Source organism: Chiloscyllium plagiosum, unplaced genomic scaffold (assembly GCF_037043375.1).
Source record: "Chiloscyllium plagiosum isolate Xiang-an unplaced genomic scaffold, Cpla_swu_hap1 HiC_scaffold_31, whole genome shotgun sequence".
Classification (NCBI taxonomy): Eukaryota; Metazoa; Chordata; class Chondrichthyes; order Orectolobiformes; family Hemiscylliidae; genus Chiloscyllium; species Chiloscyllium plagiosum.
In genome coordinates, this window is record NW_028270169.1 from 64,140,958 (window position 1) to 64,162,295 (window position 21,338).

Below are 21,338 nucleotides of genomic sequence, written 5' to 3' on the forward strand. Positions count from 1 at the left end.
TATGCCACCGACAGAGAGTGCAGTGTGGCAGTTTGGAAAGTGAGGGAGTTCTTATTCTGCTGTCTTGTTTTCCTAACCACTTTCACAGATCAATGGGAGCAGGAGCAGAACATGGCCCAAGAGCTGGGAGATTATTCAAGGATTAACTGAGAAGCAGCAGGGATAAATTTTAAAAAAGCAAATAAAGAAAATAAAGTTGGAATTCAATCAATGAATAAAGCGATTAGGGAGGCATAGGGGATATACTTGCAGAGGGTGTTAACAATCAGGAACTCACTGTTTATAAGGGTGCGAGAGGCAGAAACCCTCATAATATTTAAGAAGCATTTAGATTTACACTTGTGATGTCAAGGCATACAAGGCTATGGGCTAAATGCTGGAAAATGGGATTAGAATAGTTAGATTGTTGTTTATGACCAGCATGGGCTTTTTTCTGTGATAGTAATCTCCAAGACTCTATGACTTTAAGTCAAGATAAAAGGCGTATCTTTAAGATTAAGCAACTTGAAAGGTTAGCAAGTAAGACTAAGTAAGTTCAAGCTTAAGTTATGGCAGGCTAGGGCAGCTGAGTGGAATGTGTGGCCTGTCATGTGTGGCAAGACATGGTTTCTATCAGTGTCCGAAATGACGTGTGCAGGAAGTACTCACAGCAATACGTTCAAGGAGGTTATTTGGCAGGAAGTGCAAAATAAGAAAGGGGTGATCACATTATTGGGATTGTACTATAGACACCCGAATGGTCAGAAGGAAATTGAGAAACAAATTTGTAAGGAGATCTCATTTATCTGTAAGAATAATAAGGTGGTTATGGTAGGGGATTTTAACTTTCCAAACACTAACTGGGACTGCCATAGTGTGAAAGGCTTGGAGGGAGAGGTATTTGTTAATTGTATAAAAGAAACCTTTCTGATTCAATATATGGATGTACCTACCAGAGAAGGTGCAAAACCTGACCAACTCTTGGGAAATAAGACAGGGCAGGTGACAGAGGTGTCAGTGGGGAAGCACTTTGGGGCCAGCGACCATAATTCTATTAGTTTAAAATAGTGATGGAAAAAGATAGCATGGATCTAAAAGTTTAAGTTATAAATTGGAGAAAGGCCAATTTTGATGGGATTAGGCAAGAATATTCAAACGTTAATTAGGGGGCAGATCAGATATAGAACTCTGTGGAAACTAGGGAAGTGATTGCTGGGACCCTTGCTGAGATATTTGGATCATTGATAGCCACAGGTGAAGGGCCGGGAGACTGGAGATCAACTAAGGTGGTGCCACTACTTAAAAAAAGGGTAAGGAAAAGCCAGGAAACTATAGACCAGTGAGCCTAATATTGGAGGTGGGCAAGTTGTTGGAGGAAATTCTGAGGGATAGGATTTACACATACTTGGAAAGGCAAAGATTAGTTTGGGATAGTCAAAATGGCTTTGTGCGTGGGAAATCATGTATCATAAACTTGATTGAGGTTTTTGAAGAAGTAACAAAGAGGATTGATGAGAGCAGACTAGTGGATGTGATCTATAGGATTCAGTAAGGCATTCAACAAGGTTCCTCATGATAGACTGGCTAGCAAGGTTAGATTACACAAGATAGAGGGAGAACTAGCTATTTGGATACAGAATTGGCTTGAAGGAAGAAGATAGAGGGTGGTGGTGGAGGGTTGCTTTTCAGACTGGAGGCCTGTGACCAGTGCTGTGCCACAAGGATCGGTGCTGGGTCCACTATTTTTAGTCATTTATATAAATGATTTGGATGTGAACATAGAAGGTATGGTTAGTGAGTTTGCAGATGACACCAAAATTGGAGGTGTAGTGGACAGCGAAGAGGGTTACCTCAGATTACATTGGGATCTTGATCAGATGGGCCAATGGGCTGAGAAGTGGCAGATGGAGTTGAGATAAATGTGAGGTGCTGCATTTTGGGAAAGCAAATCTTAGCAGGACTTATACACTTAATGGTAAGGTCCTGGGGAGTGTTGCTGAACAAAGAGACCTTGGAGTGCAGGTTCATAGCTCCTTGAAAGTGGAGTTGCAGTTAGATAGGATAGTGAAGAAGGTGTTTGGTATGCTTTCCTTTATTGGACAGAGCATTGAGTAAATGAGTTGGGAGGTCATGTTGTGGCTGTACAGGACATTGGTTAGGCCACTTTTAGAATATTGTGTGCTATCTGGTCTCCCTCCTATCAGAAGGATGTTGTGAAACTTTTTTTTTTAGATTTTTTAGATTACTTAGTGTGGAAACAGGCCCTTCGGCCCAACAAGTCCACACCGCCCCGCCGAAGCGCAACCCACCCATTTACCCCTTACCTAACACTACAGGCAATTTAGCATGGCCAATTCACCTGACCTGCACATCTTTGGACTGTGGGAGGAAACCGGAGCACCTGGAGGAAACCCACGCAGACACGGGGAGAACGTGCAAACTCCACACAGTCAGTCGCCTGAGGCGGGAATTGAACCCAGGTCTCTGGCGCTGTGAGGTAGCAGTGCTAACCACAGTGCCACCGTGCCGTGCCGAACTTGAAAGGGTTCAGAAAAGATTTACAAGGATGTTGCCAGGGTTGGAGGGTTTGAGCTATAGGAAGAGGCTGAATTAGGCTGGGACTGTTTTCCCTGGAGCAATACAGGCTGAGAGGTGACCTTAGAGGTTTGTAAAGTAATGAGGGGCATGGATAGGGTAAATAGACAAGGCCTTTCCCCTGGTGTGGGAGAGTCCAGTACTAGAGGGCATAGATTTAGAGTGAGAGGGGAAATATTCAAAAGGGATCGAAGGGGCAACATTTTCACGCAGAGGGTGGTGCGTGTATGGAATGAGCTGGTCAGAGGAAGTGATGGAGGTTGGTCCAATTATAACTTTTAAAAGGCATCTGGATGGATCTATGAATAGGAGAGTTTAGAGGGACGTGGGCCAAGTGCTGGCAAATGGGACTAGATTAGTTTAGGATATCTAGTCAGCATGGACGAGTTGGGCTGAAGGGTCTGTTGCCAGGCTGTATATCTTTAGGAGAGATGACGACACCACGGTCAAGGGACTGAAGGAATAAGTCCTTTCTTCAAGCCAATTCTGTATCCAAATAGCTAGTTCTCCCTCTATCTTGTGTATTCTAACCTTGCTAGCCAGTCTATCATGAGGAACCTTGTCGAACGCCTTACTGAATCCTATAGATCACATCCACTAGTCTGCTCTCATCAATCCTCTTTGTTACTTCTTCAAAAACCTCAATCACCCAGCAGTCAAAGAGGAACAGGTGGGAACCCCCGGCTCACAAGTCGACCTTCCATTTTGGGAGCTGATGAGAGCACTATTTCCTCAAGGGAATGCAGGTTCCCCAACAGAAGCAATGACCTAGTGGCATTATCACTGAACCGTTAATTCAGACACCCAGGTAATGTTCTGGGGACCCAGATTTCAATCCCACCACATGAAATCAATTTTTAAAAATTTTGAATTAAGATCTAGCTGATGACCATGAATTCATTGCTGATTGTTGGAAAAACTGGTCTTGTTAACTAATGTCCTTTTGGGAAGGAAATCTGCCATCCTCATCCGGCCTACATGTGACTCCAGACCCACAGCTGTATAGTTGACTCCTGACTGCCTTCTGAGCAATTAGGGGATGGGCCTCCCCAGGTGACACTCTCATGCCATGAATGAATGTTTAAAAAGACAGTCAAGCCCCTGATACCACAAACAGTCTGACTGTACATGATGGGAAGAAGGGGGAAGCAGGAGTGATACAGATTTTTGTTTGGTGGGGGGGGGGGGGGGGGGGGGAGGGTGGGTTCATGAGTTAGGGGATCAAACAGACATTTTGGTGGCCACAGACATGACTCCAGGATGATGTGTTGCTTCCCTGGTGCCAGGGTCAGGGATGTCACTAAGTGGCTGCAGGGCATCATGAAGGATTAAGATGATAAGACACAGTGGTGTTAAAATTATAGGTAGAAATGAGGTCTTGCACCAAGAATTCAGGGAGCTAGGAGGGTAGACTAAAATGCAAGGCCTCAAAGACTGTAATCTCTGACTACTCCCGGTGACTCATGTTCACGAGTACAGAAAGAGGAAAATACAGCAGATGGATGCATGGTTCAAGAGGGAGGGTTTTCGATTCCTGAATCACTGAGACTATTTCTGGGGAAGGTGGGACTCTGACCAAGCAGATGACCTGTATCTGAACAAAATGGAACCAAAATTCTCGCAGATTGGTTTGACTTAGTGCTGTTGGCAGGAATTTACTCGTTCAGCAGGAGGAGGGGACATCAGAGGTACACAGCATACTTTAATTAAGAAACAAAGGCAGAGGGAGCTCAATCATGTTGAATTCCAAGGGCCTAAGGTGAGGCTCGACTGTCTTTAATGCTAAGAGCATTAGCGACAAGACAGATGAGTTACAAGGCATGGAGTGACATATGGAATTGTGATTCTGTTACAGAAATATTGTTCCGGGAGGGGTAGGACTAGCAACTCAACATTCTGGAGTATAGGTTCTTCAGGCAGGGTGTAGGTAGGTTTCCAAGAGGTGGTGTTGTAGTTGTATTAAGGAGTCAGTTTATGCAGTGAGGGGATATGACACCTTGAAGTCTTCAAATGAGGCTTGGTGGGTAGAGCTTAGGAATTAAAAAGGTGAGTGTGTTATCGATCCCCAAACTGTCAGAAAGCAATTGAGGAGCAGGAAGATAGGCAATTCATGGAGATGTGCAATGACAATAATACCCCAACTTCCCCAATATTAATTGGATTAGTCATATTGTAAAGAGTTTAGAGGGATCAGATTTCTTGAAATAGAGATCTTTATATCAACATGTAGGTGGTCCTATCATGGGCAAGGAGGTGTAATGCTGGACCTAATTCTAGGGAGCAAAGAGAGTGTTCAATGTGACAGTAGGAGAGGATTTTAATGATAGTAACCAGAATACTGTAGGCTTTAAATTTGTTATGGAAAAGGAAAAAGATAGTTTGCAAAGAAAAAAGCATTGGATTGGGGAAAGCAGATTTTATTAAGATAAGGCAGCATCTGGCCAAAATAGACTGAGAACAGCTAATTGAGGGTGAATTCTCCAACAATAGTATGTAGGAAGACACAGTAACTACAGAAAGCTACAGGGGGACGTACAGGCCCAACATGTTGCCTTTAGGGTACAATGTAGGAACAATAAGCTCAGAGAACCCTGGGTGTCTAGAAATATTCAGGACTGGATAAAAAGAAAGACGTATAACAAATACAAAGGCTGCAAATCAATGAAGACCCTAGAAGAGTACAGGAAGTGCAGGGGGAAACTCAAGAAAGCAATGAAGAGAGCAAAGAGGGGGCATGAAAAATTGCTGGCAGGCAAGATTAGGGAGAACAATAAAGGTGTTCTATAAGTACACAAAGGAGAAGATCGGGCAAATGATAGACCGGGTTTGGGGGGGTGGAGGAGGGGGAGGTGTGCGCGCGCAGGATGTAAAACGAATAACTTGATATCTACCTTTACTTTGGAGAAAGACAATATAGGTACAGAATTCAGGAAGAGGAACTGTGAGGATCTTGAGCTGATTGATAAAAGAATCAAGGAGGTACTGGAGACTTTGGCAGGCTTCAAGTGGAGAAACCCCATTTTTGGATGAGCTGTATCCAAGGGTGCTGAGATAGACAAAGGGGAAGTTACAAGGGCCCTGCCCCAAATTTGTAGTTCCTCTTTGGCCAAAGTGGATGTGCCAGAGGACAGCTAATGTGGTTCCACTTTACAAGACGTTTGGTAGAGATAGAGCAGGGAACTAGAGCTCAGTAAGTCTCACATCAGTGGGAGAGAACCTATTGGAGAAAATTTATCTCCATTTCGAGAGGCAAGGTTTATTCAGGGATAGTCAGCATGGCTTTGTCAGAGAGAGGACATTCCTTACAAATCTGGTGGATTTTTAGAGGAGCTAACAAAGTGTTTGGATGAGGATAGGGCAGTTGATACAGGTTTATATGGATTTCAGTGAGGCCTTTGACAAGATCCCACAGGGGAAACTGATTAAGACGCTAAAAGCTCAGGGGATCCAGGATAATTTGGCAAGATGGATCCAAAACTGGCTTAGTGACACGAGACAGAGGGTGGTGGTAGAAGGCTATATGTGTAGCTGAAGGCTGGTATCCTTGGCATGCCACAGGAATCATTGCTTTAGCATTTTGTTGTTTGTGACATAGATAAATGATATAGAAAAAAATAGGAGGGGAATGAGAAGTAAGCTTGTGGATGACACAAAGATTGACCAAGTGGTTGACAGTGAGGAGGAAACATCGATCCTCCTACCCCTCGGATGCTGCCTGACCTGCTGTGCTTTTCCAGCAACACACTCTTTGACTCTGATCTCCAGCATTTGCAGTCCTCACTTTCTCCTCATGAGGAAGAAGGTGTTAGGTTACAGATGGACAAATCAGTGGCAGATGTAAACTAACCCTGATAAATGTGAGATGATGCAATTTGGTAGAAATAACAAGACTCCGTGAATGACAGGACACTTGGAAGTCACAGGAACAGAGGGATCTTCCGATCCCTGAAGTTGGCACAATAGGTTAATAGGGTAGTTAAGGAGGCTTTTGGGGTGCATGTCTTTATCAGTAATGACAGATTATAAGTGAAGGGAGGTTCTATTGGAGCTGACTAGGACTGTTGTTAGGCCACAGCTGGAGTACTCTATGCAATTCTGGTCACCATACAATAGGAAGGATGTAAGTGCACTGGAGGATGTTGCCTGGGATGGAGTAGTTTAACTATGAAGCAAGGCTGGATAAGCACAGGTTATTTTTGGGAGCAGAGAAGGTTGGAAGGGAGCCTGATAGACGTATATACGATTATGAGGGGTGTGGACAGGGTGAATAGAAAACAGCTGTTCTGTATCTTGAAGGATCAATATGAAGATGGCATAATTTTAAGGTGGAAGTCAGGAGGTTTAGAGGGGGTTTGATGCAAAAAGATTCATCCAGAGCTGGTGAGAATCTGGAATGTACTGCCTGGGAGGTTAGCAGAGATGGATAAACTCACAATCTTTAAAAAGTACTTGAATGAGTTCTTGAAAAATTAAATGATTCAAGGCTATGGGTCAAGTGCTGGAAAGTGGGACTCATGCAGATTGAGAGTAGTTTTGGTCAGTGTAGACCCAATGGGCCAGAGGCCTCTTCTGTATTTGCTGATTCCAAGTGACAAATTGTGGACTGGAACTATCTGCAAATGTAACATTTTGACAAAGTAAATACATGGGAAAAAAAAGAACCTAGTAGAGGGGGAAAAGTCATTCAGTCCATTCAAGGTTTTTTTGAACTCAAATTATGACAAAGGCAATTGACAAAATTTGTGCAAGTAAACTGTTCATTACATGTACCTTCATAAACACACTCCTTCCACCACTGACATTCAATTGCAATAGTGTGTGCCATCTACTAGATGCAGTGCAACAATTCACCAAGGCTTCTTCGAGAGCATCTTCCAAATTCCCCACCATCACCACCTACAACGACAAGGCAGCAGGCACATGGGGACTCCATCACCTGAAGATTCCCCACAAAGCCACTCGCCGACCTGACTTGGGACTATATTACTATTAATACATTACTATATTACTTGGGACTATATTACAGTGTTGCTCCTGAACAGTACTGCATCCTGCAGCAGCCCAACAAGGTGGTTTGACGCGAGGTTCTCTAGTGCAACTGGGGATTGACAATAAACATTGGCTTTTTCAATGATGCCCACATTTCACAAATGAATTGTAGCGCACAGGAAGACAGCAGCTGGGTAGAATTGAATCATGAGCTTGGCTTGGCTGAACCTGTAGCTTTCTGCTATTCTATTGGTTATCTCATAGTACAGTAGTGTTGCTGTACAAATTAATATCTTGTCAAAAATTTTCACGTTGCACTGACAAATATTAGTACAAATGGAAAGCTAGTTTCCAGTATGTGCACGTGCAGTACACTGAAAGGCTGATTATATCTTGAACTGGTTGTCAACATAATTCTTTGCACACTCGAGATCATTCAGCATGTTGTCCAAATGTGCAGAGTCACATCTAATGTTGCTCACGGTGTTGTGAGTTTCGCCAGCACAGGCTGGATGAATTGTTCACAGATTGCCTGATTATCGTCACCTGCCTCTCCTCCCACCTAGTTTACTGTATCCAGTGCTGCCGATGTGGTCTTGTGTACATCGATGGGATCAAATGTAAAGTTGTGGCATGTTTCGCTGAGCATCTCAGCCCGGCCCGCAAGAGCTGACCTGACCTCCTGGTCACTGCCCATTTTAATTTCCCATCCCATTTCCTCACCGACATGACCATTCTTGGCCTCCTCCATTTCCACAGTGAATCAGAACTCAAACTGGAGGAACAACACATCATGTTCCATCTGGGCAGTTCTCCAACTTTAAATAACCTCCCTTCCCATCCCCTGACTCCCTTTCCAGCCTCTCCCCCTCCCTTCCATTCCTCTGAGCAACCCTTCCTTCCAGCTACCAATCAGATTTATTCCTCCCATTGACCAACCAGGCCATACTCTCTACCTGTGTTCACCCATCACTACCTCAACATTCCGTCTCTCTCTCTACCCAAAACCCTCCCCCAACCTTTATCTGGAGCTCCCCTGACCCCCACCCCGAGTCCTGAAGAAAGGTTATACCAGAAACATTGACGTCTCCATCTCCTGATGCTACGTGGCTTGCTGTGTTCTTCCAGCCTCCTGTTTGTCTACTGTGCAGATAGCTATGGCATCATTGACTGGTAAAATGGTGAACAGGCTAGCAAGGTCAGATTATATGAGAGTTACAGGTTATCCAGGAATGACCTAAAGAGAGAGCTAAGAAGAACCAGGAGGGTACATGAGTAGTTGTTGGCAGATAGGAACAAGGAAAACCCTGAGGCTTTCTATAGGATATCAGTAATAAAAGAATGACTAGGATAAGATTAGGGCCAGTCAAGGACAGTAATGGGAACTTGTGCGTGGAGTCTGAGGAGATAGGAGAAGTGCTGAATCATTAAGTTTTGTCGGTATTCACATTAGAAAAAGACAATGTTGTCGAGGAGAATAGTGCGATACAGGCTACTAGATGAGATGAGGTTCACAAGGAGGAGGTGTTAGCAATTCTGCAAACTGTGAAAATAGGTAAGGCCCCTGGGCTGGATGGGATTTATCCTTGGATTCTCTGGGAAGCCAGGGAGGGGATTGCAGAGCCTTTGGCTTTGATCTTTATGTTGTCATTGTCTACAGGAGTAGTGCCAGAAGACTGGAGGATAGCAAATGTGGTTCCCCTGTTCAAGAAGGGGAGCAGAGACAACCCTGGGAATTATAAACCAGTGAACCTTATTTCCGTTGTGGCAAAGTGTTGGAAAAGATGATTTATTATCATCTAGAAAGGATTAAGTTGATTAGGGATAGTCAACACGGTTTGGTGAAGCATACGTCGCAAACGTTATTGAGTTCTTTGAGAAGGTGACCAAACAGGTGATGAGGGTAAAACGGTTGATGTGGTGTATATGGATTTCAGTAAGGCGTTTAGTAAGGTTCCCCCCGGCAGGCTATTGTATGAAATACGGAGGCATGGAATTGAGGGCGATTTAGTGGTTTGGATCAGAAATTAGCTAGCCAAAAGAAGGGAGGGGGTGGTGGTTGATGGGGAACGTTCATCCTGGAGTTCAGTTACTAGTGGTGTACTGCAAGGATCTGTTTTGGGGCCACTGCTGTTTGTCATTTTTATAAGTTACCTGGATGAGGGCCTAGAAGAACAGATTAGTAAATGACACTAAGGTCAGTAGAGTTTGGACTGTGCCGAAGGATGTTGTAGGTTACAGAGGGACATAGATAAGCTGCAGAGCTAGGCTGAGAGTTTAATGGAAAAGTGTGAGGTGATTCACTCTGATAGGAGTAACAGGAATACAGAGTACTGGGCTAATGGTAAGATTCTTGGTAGTGTAGATGAACAGAGAGATCTCGGTGTCCATGTACAAAGATCCCTGAAAGTTGCCACCCAGGTTGATAGGGTTGTTAAGAAGGCATACGGTGTGTTAGCTTTTATTGGTAGAGGGACTGAGTTTTGGAGCCACGAGGTCATGCTGCAGCTGTACAAAACTCTGGTGCAGCCGTGCTTGTAGTATTGTGTATAGTTCTGGATGGGTGTGGAAGCTTTGGAAAGGGTTCAGAGGAGATTTACTAGGATGTTGCCTGGTATGGAGGGAAGGTCTTACGAGGAAAGGCTGAGGGACTTGAGGCTGTTTTTGTTAGAGAGAAGAAGGTTGGGAGGTGACTTAATTGAGACATATAAAATAATCAGAGGGTTAGATAGGGTGGACAGGGAGAGCCTTTTTCCTCAGATGGTGATGGCTAACATGAGGGGGTATAGCTTTTAATTGAGGGATGATAGATATAGGACAGAGTCAGAGGTGGTTTCTTTACTCAGAGAGAGTAGTAGGGGTGTGGAACGGCCTGCCTGCAACAGTAATAGACTCGCCAACTTTAAGGGCATTTAAACGGTCATTGGATAGGTATACGGATGAAAATGGAATAGTGTAGGTTAGATGGGCTTCAGACTGGTTTCACAGGTTGGTGCAACATCGAGGGCCGAAGGGCCTGTACTGCGCTGTAATGTTCTATGTTTTAAAATCATATGGACATTGCTTCGATTTGTAGGTCTTCACAAATGTGAAGGGTCCCTCAGAGTGTAAAAATATTGCTTTCCCGATACACTGGTTTTCTTCAGATGATGCCTGGATGACTGCAATACAAAAAGCTTCAACAAAATACTGTCTTTCTTGAGCAATATACAAAATTCTTTATTCTTCAATACAATGTGAAAGAGCTGAAACATTATGACATTTTAATCAAGTTATGAGAGAGTGGAGAAACATTTGGTACATTCTTACCTTGCACATCCAGGAATCCATCCAGGTTAGGCTGTAGGGGAGTGAGACCTGGCTGAATGATGTCAGCATTGCTGGTGTACACTGCAGAAAATTCACAACAGAATCACCAAGAAAAATCAGCATACACATCGAAAGAAAGATTTTGACAGCAGTTTTCACACACTTGGGGTGTCCCAAAGGCTTTCACAGCCAAAAAAATACTATTGAAATATAGTCACGCCAATGGAGAGAGATGCTATGGTCTCTTGTGGACAATGTTACAACTGAGTTTGGAGGGGTGAATGATTTACTTTCTTTATCCCGCACTTCCTGCCATTACAACAAAGGTTAAACCTTTTAAAAAAGGCGACGATACAGTCAATTATATTAGACTCTAAACTGCTTAGAATCAAAAACAAATCAATTAGGTTCCTCAAGTAACAAATACAAAACGAGATTATTGCAATACTTCCTCAAATAAAAGTAATAGGTTTATTAACAACAGGTTTAAATTGTGCTCCTATTTACAACTATTCTCCTTGAAAACAAAAACACATAACCCTTAAGTTTGGGGGAATAAAGTAATGAAATAACACTGCACATGGTTTTATAATTACTTTGCTCAAATTAGTTGGATTCAGAAAAAAAGGATAATTCATACCATCCTAAACTATACTTTGTACACAGGTGCAAAGATAACATTGGAGTATATTGCAGGATCAGTTATAGTTGTCGAAATTCACTTTTCTGGAGACAGTGGTGTAGACTTCCTCTTCTTGAGGAAACCTCCATTTGTGGTAATAAGAATTGTATAACGTAATGGTTCCGAAAGTGTCAATGGTGAAATGACATTTCCTCTCCCAAACGGATCATGTCACACATAGAATTTGGATGGAAGCAAGGAACTACTCTTACGACTAGCCTTTGTAGAAAACAGATCTAATGTGTACAATTCCTGAGACCCCTCAGTAACTATAATAAAACAAATGTGAAAATCTGAAAAGCTGGAAACCTGAAACAGAACAGAAATTGCTGGAGAAACTCAGCATGTCTGCCTTCATCTGTTGGAGAAAGCAGAGTTAAAGAAGAATCACTGGACTTGAAATATTGACTCTGCTTTCTCTCTGCAGATGCTGATCTGCTGAGTTTCTCCTGCAATTTCTGTTTTCCTCTGTAATGATGCCTGGTTAGTAATGTTAACTTATTGCTGTCATGTCATAGACTATTGTGTTACCTAAGATAAATGCCTCTTTGTGAAGACTGTAGAGAAATGTATGCTGTACCACTGATTATTAGATCGGCCCCAGATGTAGTGCAGACAAAGGAGGATTGGTGGCAATGAATTGACTCAAACATCCCCTACTGAAAATGCTGGAAAAACGCAGCAGGTCAGGCAGCATCCAGGGAACAGGAGAATCGACGTTTCGAGCATTAGCCCTTCTTCAGGAATGAGGAAAGTTTGTCCAGCAGGCTAAGATAAAAGGTAGGGAGGAGGGACTTGGGGGAGGGGTGTCGGAAATGCGATAGGTGGAAAGAGGTCAAGGTGAGGGTGATAGGTCAGACTGGGGTGGGGGCGGAGAGGTCAGGAAGAAGATTGCAGGTTAGGAAGGCGGTGCTGAATTTGATGGATTTGACTGAGACAAGGGTGGGGGGAGGGGAAATGAGGAAACTGGTGAAATCCGAGTTTATCCCTTGTGGTTGGAGGGTTCCTAGGCGGAAGACGAGGCGCTCTTCCTCCAACCGTCGTGTTGTTGTGGTCTGGCGATGGAGGAGTCCAAAGACCTGCATATCCTTGGTGGAGTGGGAGGGGGAGTTGAAGTGTTGAGCCACAGGGTGGTTAGGTTGGTTGGTCCGGGTGTCCCAGAGGTGTTCTCTGAAACGCTCCGCAAGTAGGCGGCCTGTCTCCCCAATATAGAGGAGGCCACATCGGGGATGCAATAGATGATGTGTGTGGAGGTGCAGGTGAATCTGTGGCGGATATGGAAGTTTCCTTTGGGGCCTTGGAGGGAGGTGTGGGCGCAAGTCTTGCACCTCCTGCGGTTGCAGGAGAAGGTACCGGGAGTGGAGGTTGGGTTGGTGGGGGGTGTGGATCTGACGAGGGAGTCACGGAGGGAGTGGTCTTTACGGAATGCTGATAGGGGAGGGGAGGGAAATATATCCTTGGTGGTGGCGTCCGTTTGGAGGTGGCGGAAATGACGGCGGATGATGCGCTGTCCGTTTGGAGGTGGCGGAAATGACGGCGGATGACCCTCCAACCACAAGGGATGAACTCGGATTTCACCAGTTTCCTCATTTCCCCTCCCCCCACCTTGTCTCAGTCAAATCCATCGAATTCAGCACCGCCTTCCTAACCTGCAATCTTCTTCCTGACCTCTCCGCCCCCACCCCAGTCTGACCTATCACCCTCATCTTGACCTCTTTCCACCTATCGCATTTCCCCCCTACCTTTTATCTTAGCCTGCTGGACAAACTTTCCTCATTCCTGAAGAAGGGCTTATGCCCGAAACGTCGATTCTCCTGTTCCCTGGATGCTGCCTGACGTGCTGCGCTTTTCCAGCAACACATTTTCAGCTCTGATCTCCAGCATCTGCAGACCTCACTTTCTCCTCAAACATCCCCTACTCTGCCACATACTGATAGAGGTTACCACGAAGAGCCAAGAGTCTCTATCAGTGGAAAAACATGGTAACAACATTGTGGGTTTGATTTCTAGTGAATCAAAATTTTTTGAAGGGAAGTAAATGTATTGCTTTTAGAGAATTTTTACTTTAAGTCATGATTACCAAAAAGTGAGGTCTGCCATAACTGTAAAAGCAGCAAGAGGGCAAGCTTAGCACTCCAGAGAGAAATGTTCACCAAGAAGTTGTTAAGATGCTCAGGAAGAAGAGTGTGAACTTGCAAACAGAAAAAGAGCCAGTCACAGTTAGGAAAAAAACAGTAAACACTGAACAAATTTGGAAGTCATCTTGATCATTAAAGAAAGTAAGAAAATCCAGTCTGCAGTACAAAGATCAAATATTACAAACAAACAGAATTTCTGGAAGTCAAAACCAGCAAGTCACTATAGAACTGATAGTAAAGCATACTAAAGCATTGTCGAAGGATTTGATATGTCATTGCAACAATCGAGTTTAGAAGGACTGGCAAACAAAGAAAATGACTATCCAACATCTAACATGTTCGACAGTAATTGAATTTAAAACAGCATAGAGTCATAGAGATGTACAGCATGGAAACAGACCCTTCGGTCCAACCTGTCCATGCCGACCAGATATCCCAACCCAATCTAGTCCCACCTGCCAGCACCGGGCCCATATCCCTCCAAACCCTTCCTATTCATATACCCATCTAGATGCCTCTTAAAATGTTGCAATTGTACCAGCCTCCACCACTTCCTCTGGCAGCTCATTCCATACACGTACCACCCTCTGCGTGAAAAAGTTGCCCCTTAAGTCTCTTTTATATCTTTCCCCTCTCACCCTAAACCTATGCCCTCTAGTTCTGGACTCACTGGCCCTAGGGAAAAGACTTTGCCTATTTACCCTATCCATGCCCCTCATAATTTTGTAAACCTCTATAAGGTCACCCCTCAGCTTCCGATGCTCCAGGGAAAACAGCCCCAGCCTGTTCAGCCTCTCCCTGTAGCTCAGATCCTCCAACCCTGGCACCATCCTTGTAAATCTTTTCTGAACCCTTTCAAGTTTCACAACATCTTTCCGATAAGAAGGAGACCAGAATTGCATGCAATATTCCAACAGTGGCCTAACCACTGTCCTGTACAGCTGCAACATGACCTCCCAACTCCTGTACTCAATACTCTGACCAATAAATGAAAGCATACCAAACATCTTCTTCACTATCCTATCTACCTGCGACTCCACTTTCAAGGAGCTATGAACCTGCATTCCAAGGTCTCTTTGTTCAGCAACACTCCCTAGGACCTTAGCATTAAGTGTATAAGTCCTGCTAAGATTTGCTTTCCCAAAATGCAGCACCTCGCATTTATCTGAATTAAACTCCATCTGCCACTTCTCAGCCCACTGGCCCATCTGGTCCAGTTCCTGTTGTAATCTAAGGTAACCCTCTTTGCTGTCCACTACACCTCCAATTTTGGTGTCATCTGCACACTTACTAACTGTAACTCTTATGCTCACATCCAAATCATTTATGTAAATGACAAAAAGTAGAGGTCCCAGCACCGATCCTTGTGGCACTCCACTGGTCACAGGCCTCCAGTCTGAAAAACAATCCTCCACCACCACCCTCTGTCTTCTACTTTTAAGCCAGTTGTGTATCCAAATGGCTTATTCTCCCTGTATTCCATGAGATCTCACCTTGCTAATCAGTCTCCCATGGGGAACCTTGACGAACGCCTTACTGAAGTCCATATAGATCTAATCTACCGCTCTGCCTTCATCAATCCTCTTTGTTACTTCTTCAAAAAACTCAATAAAGTTTGTGTGACATGATTTTCCATGCACAAAGCCATGTTGACTATCCCTAATCAGTCCTTGCCTTTCCAAATACATGTACGTCTTGTCCCTCAGGATTCCCTCCAACAACTTGCCCACCACTGAGGTCAGGCTCACTGGTCTATACTTCCCTGGCTTGTTTTTGCAGTGGCACCACATTTGCCAACCTCCAGTCTTCCGGCACCTCCCCTGTGACTATCGATGCTACAAATATCTCAGCAAGAGGCCCAGCTATCACTTCTCTAGCTTCCCGCAGAGTTCTCGGGTACACCTGATCAGGTCCTGGAGATTTATCCACTTTTAACCATTTCAAGACATCCAGCACTTCCTCCTCTGTAATCTGGACATTTTGCAAGATGTCACCATTTATTTCCCTACAGTCTATATCTTCCATATCCTTTTTCACAGCAAATACTGATGCAAAATATTCATTTAGTATCTCCCCCATTTTCTGTGGCTCCTCACAAAGGCCGCCTAGCTGATCTTTGAGGGGCCCTTGTCCTTAATATATTTGTAAAAACCCTTTGGATTCTCCTTAATTCTATTTGCCAAAGCTATCTCATGTCCCCGTTTTGCCCTCCTGATTTCCCTCTTAAGTATACTCCTACTTTCTTTATCCTCTAAGGATTCACTCAATCTATCCTGTCTGTACCTGACATATGCTTCCTTCTTTTTCTTAACCAAACCCTCAATTTCTTTAGTCATCCAGCATTCCCTATACCTACCAGCCTTCCCTTTCACCCTGACAGGAATATACTTTCTCTGGATTCTTGTTACCTCATTTCTGAAGGCTTCCCATTTTCCAGCCGTTCCTTTACCTGCGAACATCTGTTGAATACAAGAATACCAGCCCAAAGAACAGCAGATTAAAAGCAGCATTTTACTTTTGTACTAACTAAAATCTTGTAACTAAAGAAGCAGTGCCTAGGTACTTTGTTATCTAAGTCGGTGTGGTAATTGGCGACGTATAAAGTTTCACTAAACTCATTGAGTCAATGTGACAAAAAAAGACTATTCTATTCTATTCATTGAAATATTATAGATCTGCAACAGATTTACTGGACAAATTAATAAACAAATTTAGAAAAAAATTAAAGTAGATATAAGACTCAAAGACTCAAGGTCAGAGAAAGACCATACTGGACATCATAAAAGCAATAGTTCTTATGGTACAATATTACTTCAAAATATACATGAAATCTCAACTGAGCAAGTTAATTCATGATTATATTTAGTGGGCTTTGTTGCATATAATATTACTAAGCAGAGGAATGTTAAAGAGAGTCAATATTTTTCAAAGTGTCCAAAAGTTTTTGATAATTTATTCATTCATAGGATTTGGGCATCACTGGCTGGTTCAGCATTTATTGTACATTTCCAATTGCTCTGGAGATTGCGTGGTGAGCTGCCTTCTTACACGGCTATAGTCAATTTGAGAACAAAAGAATTCCTGAATCAATAAGATCTAATAGAACAGTTCGGCTTCGAAGGATTCCACAGCTAGTTCCATAGAGTCATAGAGATGTACAGCATGGAAACAGACCCTTCTGTCAACTCATCCATGCCGACAAGATATTCTAAACTAATCTAGTCCCATTTGCTAGCACGTGGCCCATATCCCTTAAATGATGTGGGCGGCACAGTGGTTAGCACTGCTGCCTCACAGCGCCGGAGACCCGGGTTCAATTCCCGCCTCAGGCGACTGACTGTGTGGAGTTTGCACATTCTCCCCGTGTCTGCGTGGGTTTCCTCCGGGTGCTCCGGTTTCCTCCCACAGTCCAAAGATGTGCAGGGTCAGGTGAATTGGCCATGCTAAATTGCCCGTAGTGTTAGGTAAGGGGTAAATGTAGGGGTATGGTTGCGCCGCCGCTTCGGTGGGTCGGTGTGGACTTGTTGGGCCAAAGGGCCTGTTTCCACACTGTAAGTAATCTAAATCTAAAATCTCCAAAGACCAGCAGAAAACTGATTATGGAGCTTTGAAATCAGAATCATAAGAAACAGTTGGTTAAAAAAAAACTGTCAGGTTTATTATTGTCCAGAGAAGATTAAATTCGGCGATGATTATTCAAATTGCACTGGAAACAGACACCAGAAAGACCCTAAAACAGATAGAAGAGGGAAGATTGACCCTACCACAAAAGGGCAACAGAGTCTATTCACTTTATAAGGTACGGACACTCAAGGACAGTGCAAAAAGCTAACGTAGAGAGTAAGTCAAATATCAGATGGTCAGAACCAGTGCCAGCACACAGTACAAGACGACTTTACAGGAACTGGCAATACTCACAAACAAAGGAACGATACATTTGCAAAAATGTAGGTCACTTCCAGAATGATGTTCAGAAAGCACACAGTTTAAGAACAATGGAAGTGCTGATGGTTATCCACGCAAAGACATCAGTACAATAGAGCGCTCAACACTTAGCATTAGACGAGATATCTCCATTGAAGAAGATAGCCAAGAGTTTGCTGGAGAAAGCTGCTGATGCAGAAGACACAAACCCTGTTTCGATCAGTGGACATCCTATTCATTTTAAGCTTGATACAGGGGTGAGCAATCCAAACTGACCAGACCAGTTATCATGGCTGAAGAAGCTAACAACAAGGAGAGTCAAAACCTTGCGGGAAGGTTCGAAATTGCAATAGGGCAAATTACGTCTATATTAGACAGGAGCTAGGGAGTGCTAATTAGGAGAAGCTGTTATCGGGCAAGTCCACATTTGACATGTGGGAAATGTTTGAAGCCCTGCTTGGGAAGTTCAAGTTCAAGGCCAGCACATTTCAGGAAGGAGGAAGGACAAGGATGGCAAGGTAAGGGGCACTTAGATAATGAGGAAGGTTGTGAATTTATTCAAATGGGAAAAAAAACATATGTAAGGTTTAGGAAGCTAAAATCAGACAGGGCACATGAGGAATATAAGGAAAGCAAGAAAGTACTCAAGCAGGAAATTAGGAGAGCAAGAAGGGGCCATGAAATAACCTTGGCAACTAGGATTAAAGAGAATCTCAAGGCATTCTATAAGTACATTAAAAATAAGAGGAAAACCAGGGAGAAGGTAAATCCACTGAGAGATAAAAAGAGGGAACTTGTACTTGGAGGCAGAGGATGTGGGTGATATCCTAAATGAGTACTTTGTGTCGGTATTCAGAGAAGGATATGAAGGAGAGTGAGATTTGCGAGACACATGCAAACATGCTAGGGCATTGAGATCAAGGAAGAAATGGTGCTGGATCTCCTGAAGAGCATTAATGTGTATAGGTCCCCATGGCCCGACGGGTTCTACCCCAGGTTATTGAGATAGGCAAGAGAGGAGATTGCTGGGGCCTTGACCAAGATCTTTGTATCCTTGCCAGCCAGTGGAGACTACCTGGAGGACTGGCGAGTAGCTAATGTTGTTCCTGTGTTCAAGAAGAGAAATAGGGATAATCCAGGAAACTATAGACAGTGAGTTTTACATAGGTGATTGGGAAGCTATTAGAGAGAATTCTTCGGGATAGGATTTAAGTACATTTGAAAAAGCATGGCCTAATTAGGGACAGTCAGCATGGCTTTGTGCAGGGTAGATCATGTCTTACTAACGTGATTGAGTTTTTCAAGGAGGTGACAAAAGTGATTGATGAGGGTAGAGCAAGTGGATGTTGTCTACATGGATTTTAGTAAAGCTTTTGACAAGGTCTCTTGTGGTAGGCTCATCCATGGGCATGGGATCCACGGTGACTTGGGCAGAAAGTTGTCAAAGGATACAGTGGGATCTAGATCAGTAGCAGATATGGGTGAAGAAATGGCAGATGGAGTTTAATCCAGGTAAGTATGAGATACTGCACTTTGGGAGATCAAATGTAAGGCAAAGTATACAGTTAATGGCAGGACCCTGAACAGCATTGATGTACAGAGGGATCTTGGGGTTCAAGTCCATAGCTCCCTGAAGTGGCCACACAAGTAGATAGGGTGGTCAAGAAGGCATATCGCATGCTTGCCTTTATCGGTTGTGGATTTGAGTACAAGAGTTTGGATGTCGTGTTGCAGCATTATAAGACTTTGGTTCGGCTTTTAGAGTATCGCATTCAATTCTAGCCGCCACATTACAAGAAGGATATGGAGAGTGCAGGAGGGGCTAGGAAGACTCAGGTTGTTTTCCCTTGAGCTGTGAAGGCTCAGGGAGACTTGATAGAAGTTTATAAAATTATGAGATGCATAGATAGGGTTGATAGTCGGAATCTTTGTCCCAGATTTAAAATATCTAATAATGTTTAAGGTGTGAGGGAGAAAAGTTCAAAGGAGACATGAAGGGCTTTTTAATTTACACAGAGTGTTGGTGATTTTAAAAAAGTCTTTACTTTTGAGATTAAAAGCATGTCTCCCTCATAATTAAGTCCACAAGTCCAAAAACAGTTATCACAGAAGATTTCACTAGGATTAAAACAGAAACACAACAGAAGAATATCCAATGAGGTCAATTATGTTGGCATAAGAGCTGTTTGAGATTATTAGCATGGGGGACGTTACAGACTTCATAAGGCTGATCGAAATATTTCATCCTCTACCTAAATCAGACCAGTCAATTCCAGTTACAGAGATAGTGTTGAATAAACATTAACCTAATGGTAACAGAACAGATTTTGAAAATGTCTATTTCAATCATCAAAAAAGCCACAGAGTAAAGCTGAAGGAAGCCAGCCTGATCAACAAATCGAGGGAGACAGGTTACACAGGTCAGACCATCCTCACAGATGTAGTACACATCCATGATGCAGAAACTGTCGATCTAAGTAGCCAAGATATTACAAAAAGAGAATATCTGTTCTAATCAGGATTTTACACGGAAGGAAGTACCCATTTTAACAGAGCAACTGGCTTCCATGATGGACAAGATTAAAGGACCCCCAGATGACGTATTGGGAGAATGATCTGAATTAAAATATGATTATCGCCCTTCAGGAGATTGAAGATCCTCTGATACAGTAACGGGTAAATGACAAGGTCTACAAGGAATGACATCCTCTGTCAAATATATCCAAGAAAGAGAGGATTCATCAGCAGGAAAACTATTTCACATATCAGACCCAAGATCAACAGTTCACAAGCAAAGGGCTGCCTGCACTTGTGAAGTCAGAAACTTGGGGAGAGATGGGGTGGAGTGTAAAGGTAGTATAGTTCTATACATGATACAGCATGTACATATATACATTCTACATATGATGCATAATGAGTTTACTATGAAGAAAAAGCCGGGGTGAGCTGTTGTCTAAGAAAATGGTTGTGTCAGAGTTAAGGTTAAAGGTTAATTAGTTCCATCCAATTGTTGAGGCTAGTATTTGGGTGGAAACAAGAGGTGCTACACCAACCTTTGCAGAAATCGGATATATTCTGTAAAGCTCCTATGAATCCATATTATTTACATCTGACTAGTAAGATTAACAGTACTTATTGCTGACATGCAACAAACCATTTTATAACTAAGATAAATGTTTGTTCAATAATGACGCAGTATTATATTCCCTGCTCCTGACCTCCATTTATCCTGTGGCTAACTCACGCTCTCTAAGCAAAAGTAGGTACAGCAGATGCTGGAAATGAGAGTCAAGAGTATGGATGCTGGAAAAGCACAGCAAGTCAGGCAGCATCTGAGGAGCAGAAGAATTGATGTTTCAGGCAAAAGCCCTTCATGAGGAACTCACGCTCTCTCTGTTGTGTTCAAGCTGAAGTGAATGTCATGGAACAACCTCTTGTGTAGTGGTGCCTTTACAAAGATTCCTGAAACTCCAATGTACTGTGTCTTCTATGCCCTATCCATCTTACTAGTTATAGCTTCAAAACCATGATTTCCCTTTCATAAACGTGTGGCTAAATCATTCTTTCTTCCAATGTATCGCCCATTGCATTCATCTACATCAAGCTTCAGTGACTTTGCCTTGTCATTTGATGTCGCTACTGGCGTCTACTGCGATACTGGGAGATGAAATGGAGACTTTATTTCCTTTCTTCTGGAAGAACAACACCTGGCCTCTGTTGAC

General features: G+C 43.3%; 1 protein-coding gene across 1 annotated transcript in view; it reads right to left on the reverse strand.

Annotated features, from left to right (window-relative positions):
* Positions 1–21,338, reverse strand: part of mlxipl (MLX interacting protein like) — a 240,718-nt gene that overhangs the window by 151,814 nt on the left and 67,566 nt on the right. Inside the window, exon 7 of the mRNA XM_087977196.1 lies at positions 10,873–10,953. Within this exon, the coding sequence (XP_087833322.1) occupies positions 10,873–10,953 (81 nt within the window). The remainder of the gene's footprint in view (positions 1–10,872; positions 10,954–21,338) is intronic.